General features: G+C 41.5%; 1 protein-coding gene across 13 annotated transcripts in view; it reads left to right on the top strand.

The window, feature by feature from the left end:
- Nucleotides 1–13048, top strand: part of NRXN3 (neurexin 3) — a 1031986-nt gene that overhangs the window by 884689 nt on the left and 134249 nt on the right. For all 13 annotated transcript variants that reach the window (XM_087747422.1, XM_087747424.1, XM_087747429.1 and 10 more), the window contains one exon: nucleotides 4839–5010. In XM_087747422.1, coding sequence (XP_087603548.1) covers nucleotides 4839–5010 — 172 coding nt within the window. The remainder of the gene's footprint in view (nucleotides 1–4838; nucleotides 5011–13048) is intronic.

A 13048-nucleotide genomic window follows, 5' to 3' on the forward strand; every position in this document is an offset into this window, starting at 1 on the left:
TTAAATTAAGAAAAAGAAGACCCAAAGGTAAAGCCCTTTTCAGAGCACACAGTGCATGTGGCTGTTTGCACATGTGTCCTCTCTAACATGCTCCAACTGCTCATCTTACAAAATCACTGCCACCTCCATTTGACTTTCTTTACACCTGGTCTGCTACAGAAAGACAGATGCCTTCAAAATGTAAAGGCACAGCATGGAGAAAACAAAGGCCTGACAATTTGCATGCAGAAAGGCTCTAGTTCTCCTTGAGTGGAGGGAAACAAAAGAAAAAACATACCTGCAAAAATGTCAGACCTCAGAAATGTTCCTGAGGTCCCTTCAGAGGAAAGGAATGGGTTTTGGAGGAGATGAAAGTAGAAGCTAAGGAAACCTTAGGACCTGCTCCTCTTGGATTGTAGTTGCTTTCAGGGCTGTAAGGGTTGGGATTGTCAGGATATCATCAATGTTTAAGTAAAATATATCTGGATTTACAGGGCTTGTAGAGCTTGGAAAGATAGACGACTATCACCCCTCTGTCAGAGATGAAGAATCTGTTTCACGGAAAGGTAAAAGAAAAAGTTGCCCAAAGTGAAATAATGCTTAAGGGCAAGCAATAGATTGCAGATCTCCTCATCGAGGCTGTAGATTAGCCCCTATATCATTTAATAATGTTCAAAATACTTTGATAACAGTGCATATAACAACAAACTCTTGCCAGGAGCCTGCGGAAGGACATGATGTAGAATAGAGAGGTCAAGGTGAGGCCTTGCACATTCTTTTTAGTACTTTGGGTTTTTTTGTTCTTATAATTTATCTACAACCATTCCATTATGTGACCATAATTATTTGCCTGAAGTGTTAGAGACATCATGGCAGAAGTTTATCTCTAGAAGGTCTGTAAGTGAGGAAACAGTCATGTGGCTTTTGAGGGCAGCAATTTTATGGGACAGATGAGCAAAAGAGAAATTCTTGAGGAACTTTAAAAATCCTTTTTGGCACAGTAGCCTTAAATAAAGAAGGGGAGAAGTAAAATACAGATTGAATGCTGAGTTAACTTCGTTATTTATAAATAAAATGGTTCTCAGTTTTCCAAGATATAATGCCAGCACTTGATGTCACTTGGAGGTTTCAAAAACATTAATTAATGGTCACCTTTTCATGGAAAGTGTTTGGGGCAGCCCAGTGAATACCAATGCAGAGAGGAAAAAATGCACACTGCAAAATTCTCGAGCCCTTTTGGAGCATGTAACTTGCATACTCTGTGTGGCTCTGTATTCAGCTTTTCCCTTGCTGTATTGTTAGGATTCTTTTTCTCTAACTACAAAATAAATGTTACGGATAGTGGCTCAAAGGTAAATCTTTCTTTGTCACACACTGGTCTAGTTAATACCTGTGTTTGGTAACGTGGAAAGAAAATCTACTAGCTGAATGTAGGGGAAAGGAATGAAAGGTCACGTCCATCATGAAGTGTTAAAGTTTAACGGTAAAGCTTGTCTTTCAGATTTGGAAGGAAGGTAGGTCTTGGTAAAAGCTGCTTTTAATGAGGTGTTGTAGTGTAGGAAACTGGAATTGAAGAGATCTTGAAAATAAATCCTGGATTTGCCCCCTGTGTCGATGGTCACTGTTCTTTGCTGTAGGATTTTCTTTGTGTTTTGCTTTACTTCTTTTTTCTGTCAGGAATGCATAAACTAATTGTTGCTTTTTTTCATAGTGTCTGGTGCCCTGGAGATATGAAATATCATGAATAAACTATATCTTGAAGTATGTGTGTGCAATTTGGCTTCAATAGCACTGCTTTTGGCGTATTGTGTTAAATTGTGTTTTATCCTTGTAATTGGAACAGGACCATTTTCATGACAAGCTCCTACTCAGTCCAAGTAAGAGTATCAAAATGTGGCATAAAGTTGTGCTTCTGCAAAACTCATGTTAAATAGTCACGGGGAGCTCTGCCCCAGGGTGGACTGAAGAGAGCTGGAGTAGGCCTTCAGTCAGGCCCATGATTTTTTTTTTTTTAGACAAATTTTTGCATTTCTCAGTTGCAACAAAGTGTTACAGTGCTTTTAGAAAGGCTGTGTTCCCTTGGCTGGGGGTGGGGGTGGGGGTGGGGGGTGACAATCTGCTTGGGATGGGGAGGGCACCAGTTTGCTCATTTCCCTCCTCTCTCCAGAAGATTTAAAGGCCACTGGCGGTTTGCAGTTCTCCACTTCCAGAATCTTATCTCTTTCCAAGTTTGCCCTCTTATTGATGGGTTATCACTAGCCCTTTAAATAGGGTTTTTTCCTTCAAGCCTGAGGAAAGTGAATGACGAAAGGCACTATCTCCTTTTCCTCAAAGTTTCCTCAAAGGAGAGATCAGAAACATTTTCTTCTTCTGCAGGGGAGATTAGCTAAACTTCTACCATCCCTCTCCCCACTTGCAAGTTTTTATCTCTGCCTTATTAAGCCTGTGGGGCTTGAAGGTATGCAGCATTCACTCTGCTGAATACCTCTTAGTCCCTTCCTCTTCTGCACTGGTGGTGATCTGTTTCATTAGACAAGGCACAGCTCTTCATCTTACCTGCTCACATTATGCCTTCCCCAAGGTGGACTCCTCTCAGAGCAGCCACAGTTTGCAAAAGAAGGTTGATGTATTGATGGCAATTGAAAAGCTGTATGAGAGGTTGTCTGGGAGGTTGATTATAAGGCAGCACCTTGCAAAACCACATGGAGTCAGTAGCCAGGTTACCTGGTCAGGAGACATTCTTTGAGCATTTGAGCAAAAATTAGTCACTTACTCTTTGCTAATTGCTATGCAGATAATTATATGGTTGCCAGCAAAAGATTCACTAAAACAGTGTTGGGACATCACTTAATTCAAATGTCAAAGAAGTGGTAAAGCTGTGCCAGCAATGATTTTACCTGAAATACATCTTTGTTCACTGAATACTCTCTTATTTTTGGGGTAGCATAAGAGAAGGAGGGTTGATTGTTTTCAAATGGTATCTGAATTCATGCATCTGCTGGGAGCAGCAATCCACTTTACCCCATGTTCCAGTGAAAAAAGAATATTGCTGTCTTGAAGAGAAGTCTATCCAAAGCATAACGGTGTGAATGTGCATGAGGCTGTTGCTATACAGCATGCATTTAGCAGAGTCTAAAATTTACCATTATAATGAGAGAAAAACCAGGGTGCTTATTATTACAGTGCTAAACTTGAAGTAGGCAAAGCACAGTCCAAATTTTTTAATGACCTCTTCAGCTACAGGACTGTTTGTTTTCCTTTCCTAATAACAGTGTTGTAATCTGAGGACTAGGGGGGATGGTGTTAGGGAAAAAAAGGCCAAAAAAAGAAGGGTATTGAAGACAGAAGGAACTTGGGATGAGTATTTTGGTATGAGTAAACTTCGAAATGTACGGTAAAGCAGGAATCAGGAAAGGCCTCTGTGAGAAATTGGAAGACATGGGGGTTTTAAGGAAAAGGCTTCTTGATACCAGAAGGCAGGATTAAATCCAGAAGAGGAATCTGAGGTGGCCCTCAAGTACAAGAGAAGAGGTTTCTTTCTTATTGCTGAGATTTGCTAACATGAATGTAGTGAAGTGATTCAGGGTAACAGCCCTGAAGGATGGAGTCTTCTGCCCACCAAGCAGATATGTAAGGTAATAACAGTAACAAAATTGTCTCTTGCCCCTTTAGTAAACCTCAGTTTTGTTTCAAAGAGGCTATATTTGGATATAAGATGGCCATCTACTCTCTGTTGTTGTTTCTTCCTTGATTTTTTTATTGAGACAGTTAACAAAGCTATTGCCAATTTTATAGTATGGATGGCTAGCAAATGTATTGGCTTCCTATATGGTACGTTTTAGGTCTGTCTGTCTGCACCAGATTTGAATCCATGCAGTACACCTAATATACCTTCATAAATGTTGACACCAGCGTATTGTGCCTCTCCTTGTTGAGGGCTTGAAGATGCATTCCTGTTAATTGTAGATTGTATAGTGATGGGAATTTCTGGCACTGTTTAAATCAGTAGTATTAAATGTGGATATCTAATCTGAATATACTCTGAGTGTGTATTTTACAACCTAAAGTCATTGAATATGGTTTGTTACTTGGAACAACATGGGGGGAGCTGCAGGAGGAAGTGTTATGGCTAGTACAACTGGTTTTGCCTGCTCTTCCCTTTCAGTCAGTGACTGGTGGAAAGTTTTGGGAAAACCCTATGGAGGACTGTTTTATTGGTAAGGCACTGCTTGGGGTGTGATGTAGAAAAGTAAAAGACTGTGGCCACTCCTGTCTTTTCCAAGTCTGGAAGGTTTTCCATTTGGTTTAAGAGCAATTATCTTCCCTCAGGTGGTCAAAGTCGGCTAATTACATTTTTACTCCCTTCTCATTCCATGCATCTTGTAACTGCATTCTGCCTGCTGGATCCCATGATTATTTGTTTTGGGGTGGGGGCTGTTTGTTTCACAAGCAAAGTAACAGAACAAAACAGTTGTTGGGATACAGCATGCCTGTGGCTGCATTTCAGATGACAATTGAACAAGTGACTACTAATAATCAGTCGAGATGTTGCTCCAATAACTATTTATCCACATCTCCTGTTTTTTATTGCCTGATTTCCCACCCGTCTTCTGTGATGTTTTAAGGGAACAAATGAGTCGCTACGTTCAGGTGAATGCTGTAAAGAAGAGTGCGAAAGACAATGTTTGTATTGAAGCAGAGCCAATGAAATGTGTCCTGACAAAGCTCAAAAGAATGCTCCTGCGTATTCTTCAGTGCCATCTACCGGCGCAATTACCCATTAGAGATTTATAGGTCAAGAACATTCTCCTAATAGGCAGCAATTTACAAGCATTTGTTTATTTTTTCTTTTATTTTAGGAGCAAGGCAAGATTGGCGTAGTCTTCAATATTGGCACAGTGGACATCTCTATTAAAGAGGAAAGCACACCTGTAAATGATGGCAAATACCACGTGGTACGCTTTACCAGGAATGGTGGCAATGCCACACTTCAGGTTGACAGCTGGCCAGTGAATGAACACTACCCAACAGGTACATAATTTTTTCTCTTTGTTCTTCTCTTTCAGTGTATTTATACCTACAAACTAATGTTTAATAACAACTGGTTGCTGTATAAATCTTTGTTGCTTCATCTCAACAATAAATTGACCAGCCTGGTAGCACATATTCTGTCTATTGGAAAACAAAGTAATGGTCCTTTACACTGGAAGAATAAGCATGCCAACTGCGTGGTATGATGCACACAGGTCCTGCTGTTTCAGAGGTCTCTATGTGAATCCCGGTTCTGCAGAGAGTTACAAACTGATTCAACAACAGACTTGGTTTTGCTACTTGTGATATTTTCTAACTATTTCAGGGAGAAAAGTTTTGAACAGACCTTACGAAAAGGAGAGGTGACTCTAGCCACACCTAAGATACTGTCTATATGGATATAGAGTTGATATATATACTGTCTATATAGATATAGAGTTGATATAAAGTTGACTTTAGGTCAAAATGCAGTGGAACAATTCTGTATCTCTTTGGAAATTATCACCCTAAATCCACCAGGAATAGTGAACAACTGGCTCTTGAGTCACTGACCCATGTTTTATCCCACCACTGGCAAATCACAACCTCATGATACTATATGTCACCATGCTAAAAGGTCAAACTCACTCCAAGTGGAAAACTGATTGCTGTATGTGATGCTGACAGTGCATAAGATAGCTGAGGCTTGGTGATGTGGATAGTCAGAAAAGGCAGGAGGAGCACGAGGAAAGAATTCCAATGTTAACCACATTCTTCTTATTCACATGTTGTTATCTAAGATCGAACCATGATCTTCTTGTTGGTTTCCAGTATTAAGCCTAAGCAACTTCCAGTTCTTCCTTTCTAGGTTGTACATAACTGACCCAGGACAGAAGGAAGAATTCTGTGATAAATATGAGGCTAGTTTGTTAGTTGTGTAGGAGTTGCCCACAAGCCACTTAACCTCAAATTATGAGAAATATCCAAATTGTTTATGCAATGTTACATTAATAAATTACTCCAAGGGATAATTTCATCTCTTCCACTCACTCAGAAAGTGCACAAGAAAGTTTTTAACATAAATGATCTTTCCTGTGGTGCTCTCTACTACAAATTCAACATGACAGTTTGTTAGTGTTTTGGTAATGTAAAAAAAAGTACATTTTAATAATCATCCTTATTTCTGTGAAATAATTACTTTCAAAGAATGGCATGACAGACATACTGAGTTAGATTCTAACTCAGCTATCCATTGGTTAGAGAGGGAAGTGTGGCTAGGAGAGGCCCAAACCAAGCATCTTTCTTCTGCTCCTTTCATCAATTATTTTGTAGTAAAATACCTCTGATCCAGTTGGCAGCCAATTACAGTCAGTAAAAACCCCATGAATAAATTTCCTTCTTATATTACTTGCTGTAGTAAGTCCCTGGTGTAAAGAAACAAAATATTCAGCTCATTGCTTTAGAGATTTTTTTCTTAAAAGGGAAAATAAATCACACTCAGAGACTACCTCAGTACCCTCTGCTTCTGTCTTGGCTAAAGATATTCTTGTGTTTTCACTAGAAGATGTATGGTTTTATAGAAACAGCATTAATCTTATGTTCTGGTCTAGTACTGAGTATATGCAGTTGTACCCCAGGGGAAAAGGACACCTTTATATTCCAGACACCTTTTCCTTTCCATGCATGTATTTCAGTTTCTGGCTCTTTGTAGATGATGAAGTTTTCAGCCTGTTCCTGTGAAAAATAGGCTTACAGGATCATACTTTGTGTGTATGCATGCGTCTTCCTTATTTTTTCCATTTTCTTTCAAACCAATTTTTTAGCCAAATTTAGAAAAGGGACAAAAGTAAAAAAAAAAAAAAAAAATCCTACATGGCTAGGGAAAATAACCAAGGGAGGAGGGCAGTGTTCCAGCCCTCCCAGATGAAAGGACTGTGGCTTGATCTCAATTCATGTTAAATACCAGAATATCCATGTAATAAAGAGGCATTATGAATGCCTCAGATTCAGGAAAAGCTTCAATGAGCCAATAACTACAGGAAACCAATCCTTATTAGTTCCATTTCTTGGGCAATTAATGGTTTAAAAGAAGACCAAACAGGAGCTTTTGAAATGAATAATTTGTTGTCTTTCACAGACCAAACTTGTGCTAGTGTTTCTCATACTGAGTGCAAGACCAAACCAGTGCTCAGCAGAGTTTCAACTCTGTAAAAAGCTTTGTGGTTGGGTTGACCCAGGCTAATCCAGCGTGTTTCGGCTGGAGACTGCTGAAACTGCAATTCTTATCAAACTTGTGTAACAATAGCTAAGGAATCCTGTATTTTATGCATAGGATCACTTCAATTCTGGAAATGGTTATTTGTAGTGTTTAAAAAAACATCGTATTTGTAGCACATGCATGTTTGGGCACACTGTGTTGTCTGTAATATGAAGAATTTCATATGTACTTGATTTTCTGCACAGTGCTACAGCCTAATGTTTGCAAATTTTATAAACTAGCTAAAGTATCTTCCTGATCATCACATGTGGTGCAATCTTCAGGCATTCTGAATGGCATTTCCATGCTCCTCTCAGAGTTTTATTACCTGTAGAAGGATTATACATTAGACTCATAATTACTTGCTCAATGGAAAGTACAAATAAAAGTAGGATATTCATTAAATGAGCAAAGAGAGAGAATATTGGCTTTCCTTAAAACACAGTCTTCAGTTAAATTGAAATTAAATGAAACTAGCCCAATGGGACTGAGAGACTTCAAAGCTGTATTTTTGCAACTTCAAATAAAAGACAAGGAAGTGGAAGGAAAATGGAAAAGCAACAAACTTACAATTCAGGCACTGACATTTTGGTTTTTATAGCATCCAATTGCATCTCAGTCACGTGCAACATGAGCTTTATGCTTTCTTGCAAGGAAACGGGTTAGAGAGAAATGGTAAAGGAGCGAATTAACTTGGAGCTAAGGTTGGCTAAACTTTGGGACTGAAATAATCCCAATCATTAGGGGGGTGATCTCTCACCATTTGTACTATTCCAACCCTGCCAGAGTTTTTCTTACTGGGCAGTAAGACTCTGAACAGTGGCCCGGTACGGGTATCTGAGACAGAGCTCCTGAGAACTGGGTGATGGCAAATAGCAGCATTAGCACTGGGGCTGCTATCTGCAATTCAGCTGTCGTGGTTTAGTTCAGCCAAAACCATTGAGCCATTTATGATTTATTTGCATTAGTTTTGCCCTTTCTTCTCTCCCTCAAGTACACAATAAGGAGATGGGCTTTTTCCATAGGCTGTACAAATAGCTAATTCCCTGATGCTTGTTTCATTAAGCTGGTCATCAGAATGTATTTCTCAGTCAGGGTATACACTTTTTGTTAACATACGTATGAATTTCTATGCCCTAAAGTACAGTTTTCCATGACTGCCTCCATTCTGTTGTCTCACATGCCTTCACCCTTTGGTGTACATCCCAGATAACAGGTTGTGCTTGGTCACCGTTATTTTCTTGCTTTAATGTTTTTGCTGAGAGCCTTCTCTATATCTAAATAAATCTTTTTAGTGATGAAGTAGGAGTCATTTTGGACCAAGAGTGGGTAAGACAGGAAAGCTAGTTCAGGAAGAGGAGGCATCTGACATGTTTTGGTTTCAGATTACAATGCAATCTGTCAAATTTGAGGCACTTTACAGTGGGATAGAAGGATTTAAAATAGGAATTCTGAGGTTTGGGATGAAGTCAGCAATTCTCAGAAGAGTTACAAACAAACCTTCTGTCCTGACACAGAACCTCAGTCCCTAAGTTTTCATTAATTCTAAGACAGGAGGTTTTTTTTTTTCTGTCCCCTGTCTTTGCTTGCAAAGAAATAATTTGTGTGTTGCCAGATTTGCACTGTACATTGAAACAAGCCTGATATTCCTGTTCATTCATCCATGCGCTGACTACATTTTCTGCAGTAGAAAAAGAAACAAAACTAGGTGAAGAGAAGCTGTAAAGCAAAAGTATCAGTGACACCAAAATAAAGTCTATTGGAGTAATGTTTTAAAGGAGAAGATTAAAGGAAGGGAAGCAAAAGGCAGGAAGAGGTTGTCATTTAAAGAAATACATGATTTAGCAAGAGAACTGTATCCTAGATTTTATTAATGCATTTTAAAAATAAGAAATAGGACATCATTAAACAACTGGATCCTTATCAGGACTCATGAGTTCATCCACCCAATACAGATTTTATATTTTTCCCCTTTATCATTCTCTTGAGTGATCTCTCAGCCTTCTTTTAGGAGTCTCTGCCCTTTCAAATGACATTAATTTGCAGTTCTATTGGTACTGAATAAAAGAAAAAAGATTTCATCCTCTGTGCCCCTACTTCATTCTCTCTCAAGTACACATTTGAGAGGAAGTTGCATTTTAGGAAAAGGTGGACAGTTAGCTCTTGACAGCAGAACTCCAGGGACTCATGACTGCTCTGGCAAGTACTGTGACCTGTTAAGTGCATACCTATAAAACAAAAGTTGGTTCTGAGACCCTGATATCTGTGCTGGGGGTTTCCTTCAGTTCCAGTTCCAAGGATTGAATGCCCCTAAACAGTTGGGGCATATCTTCTGGTTTAATTTAATCTGAGAGGAATCCAGTTTGTATTCCCTGAGAGTATTTCAGTACATGAACCAAAGTGTAGCAAGTGGAGATAGTTGGGAGGTACACCTTGGAGGCATGCTCCTGATTCAAACCAAAATGCTGATGTAGATGGGTCTTACTGTAGTATACAGCTGGAGCTGGACAGAGGAGCTCATTGTTTCATTACTCCTTCCCATATTCATGTTGCTTAAACAGTCAAATTTCTGTTTTCTGCTCTCTCTCATCTTCTGCTCAGGGGGATAAATTTACCAATGCCATTCACCATATAACTGACCCAGGAAAAGTGGCCACATGGGAGTGGAAATGATCAGTCAGGAGACAGGGAAAGATGAGATGACTTCCTTTATCAGCAAGGATGGTTTATGCCAGTTTAAAGTCTTCACTGAACTACAGCTTTAGTAGTCCATGTGAGACGAAGTTATTCTTTCTCACCTGCCATTGCCTGAAATAAAACGCTTTCCAGAAGCACAGGTTAAAGTGATAGTAGTCTAGATTCTCCTACTTATCTAAAATGTGAAAGGCATGAAGTCTCTCTTGCTACGATATATTTTTAATTCACGTGGTAGAAAGATCTGAAATTGCTTGGTTAGTACCAGGCGCGTTATGTGAGAAAGGGAAGAAAGCTAGCTGAGTTCCTACTTGCTTCTTTCAAGAAGTATTCCAGCAAACTGAAGGAGTACTGAAGGAGCTCTGAAGAAGCTAGCCGATGTTATGCCACTCTTGATCATCTACCAAAGATCTTGGGAGTCTAGGGAAGTCCCTGCTGACTGGAAGCTAGCCAATGTTATTCCAGTTTAAAAAAAACAGTGTGAGGGAAGACCCAGGGAACAACAGACCTGTTAGTCTAACCTCAGTTCCTGGAAAAATTACAGAGAAGATTATACTGGGTGCTACTGAAAGGCGTTTAAAGAATAATGCAATCATCAGGCACAGTCAACATGGGTTCACAAAGGGAAAGTCCTGTTTAACTAATTTGATATCCTTCATTTGATTTCCTATATAAGGTGTATCGTGGTTGCGTGGCAAGGTTTGGGGGGGGGGGGGGAGGCTACAGGGGTGGCTTCTGTGAGAAGCTGTTAGAAGCTTCCCCTATGTCTGAGAGAGCCAATGCAGCCAGCTCCAAGATGGACCCACCACTGGCCAAGGCCAAGCCCATCAGCAACGGTGGCAGCGCCTCTGGGATAACAGAGTTAAGAAGGGAAAAAAAGCCCACTGCGCAATTGCAGCCAGAGAGACGAGTGAGAATATGTGAAAGGAAGAGCTCTGCAGACACCAAGGTCAGTGAGGAAGGAGGGGGTGGAGGTGCTCCAGGCACCACAGCAGAAATTCCCCTGCAGCCTGTGATGAAGACCATGGTGAGGCAGGCTGTCCCCCTGCACCCCATGGAGGTTACAAGTGGAGCAGATACCCACCTGCAGCCCATGGAGGACCCCATGCCGGAACAAGTGAATGCCCAAAGGAGGCTGTGACCCCCTGGGAAGCCCATGCTGGAGCAGGCACCTGGCAGGATCCTCCCCCTGAGGAGGAATGAGCAGCAGAAATAACATGTGATGAACTGACCACAACCTCCATTCCCTGTCCCCCTGTGCCACTTGGGGGAGGAGGCAGAGAAATCAGGAGTAAAGTTGTGCCCGGGAAGAAAGGAGGGGTGGGGAGAGGTGTTTTAAGATTTAGTTTTTGTTTTCTCATTACGTTACTCTGATTGCATTGGTAATAAATTAAATTAATTTCCCCAAGTCAAGTCTGTTTTGCCTATGACGTTAACTGGTGAATGATTTCTCCCTGTCCTTATCTCAACCCACAAGCCTTTTGTTATATTTTCTCTCCCATGTCCAGATGAGGAGGGGGAGTGATAGAGTGGCTTTGGTGGGCATGTAGTGTCCAGCCTCGGTCAACCCACCACAATAAGGTCACTTGCCTAATGCATGAAGGTGGATGTAGTTTTTCTGGATTTTAGTAAGGCTTTTGATACTGTCCCTCACAGAATCCTTCTGGACAAGTTGTCCAGCTGTGATACGAGCCAGTATGCAGCGCGCTGGGTGAAGAACTGGCTGAACGGCAGGGCTCAAAGGGTTGTAGTGAATGGGGCTACATCTGGCTGGCGACCGGTCACCAGTGGTGTTTCTCAGGGTTCAATTCTAGGGCCAGTTCTCTTCAATATATTTATCAACAATCTGGATGCAGGACTTGAAGGCACCATTAGCAAGTTTGCTGACAATACCAAACCGGGAGGTGCTGTTGACTCCCTTGAGGGACGAGAGGCCTTGCAGAGGGATCTACATAGACTGGAGCGTTGGGCTATGATTAATGGGACGAAATTTAACAAGTCCAAATGCCAGACCCTATGCCTGGATTAACACCAGGCACGAGTATAAATTGGAAGAGGAGTGGCTGGAGAGCCGCCCTGCAGAAAGGGATCTGGGGGTGCTGGTCAACAGCGGGCTCAGTAGGAGTCAGCAGTGTGCCCTGGCAGCCAAGAGGGCAAACGGCATCCTGGGGCACATCAAATACACTACAAGCAGCCAATCAGAAGAGGTGGTTATCCCGCTGTATTCAGCGTTGGTGCGGCCTCACCTTGAGTCCTGTGTGCAGTTCTGGGCCCCACAATTTAAGAAGGATGTGAAGGTCCTTGAATGTGTCCAGAGGAGGGCAACAAAGCTGGTGAAAGGGCTGGAAGGCATGTCCTATGGGGAGCGGCTACGGACTTTGGGCTTGTCTAATTTGGAGAAAAGGAGGCTGAGGGGCCACCTCATTGCTCTCCACAGCTTCCTGAGGAGGGGAAGCGGAGAGAGAGGTGCTGATGTCTTCTCCCGGGTATCCAGGGATAGGACATATGGGAATGGTTCAAAGCTGCACGAGGGGAGGTTCTGACTGGACATTAGGAAGCATTTCTTTACCGAGAGGGTGGTCAAACAGTGGAACAGGCTTCCTAGAGAGGTGGTCGATAGGCCTCATGCCTGTCAGTACCTAAGGGGCATTTGGACAATGCCCTTAATAATATGCTTTAACTTTTGGACAGCCCTGAAGCGGTCAGGCGGTTGGACTAGATGATTGTTGTAGGTCCCTTCCAACTGAAAATTTTCTATTCTGTTCAAACAGGCATGGGGAAATGGGAACTTGGAGGAAATCAGTTTTATTGCAGCATTTTCCTTGCCTATTCTACAATTCCTCTAATTCTCTAGTGCTGTCAGGCTACTCAACTCTGTCCTCACCTCACATGTGGAACCAGACTTCCTTAAAGTTAATGTGACTAAAGTTTAGTAAAAGTACTTTCTTAGCAGCTTGGAGATTAGTTACAAGAAAGTATAAGCTCGAGCTTCAAGATTCAAGCACTGACTCGCCTTCCTGTTGAGATTACTGGGAGACAACTGAAAAATATTCTCCTCCCTCCCTCTCCTCTCCCCTCCCGTCTCCTCCCCTTCCCTTCCATTCCCTT

Source organism: Nipponia nippon, unplaced genomic scaffold (assembly GCF_047370975.1).
Source record: "Nipponia nippon isolate SJK-2023a ecotype South Korea unplaced genomic scaffold, ASM4737097v1 scaffold_11, whole genome shotgun sequence".
Taxonomy (NCBI): Eukaryota; Metazoa; Chordata; class Aves; order Pelecaniformes; family Threskiornithidae; genus Nipponia; species Nipponia nippon.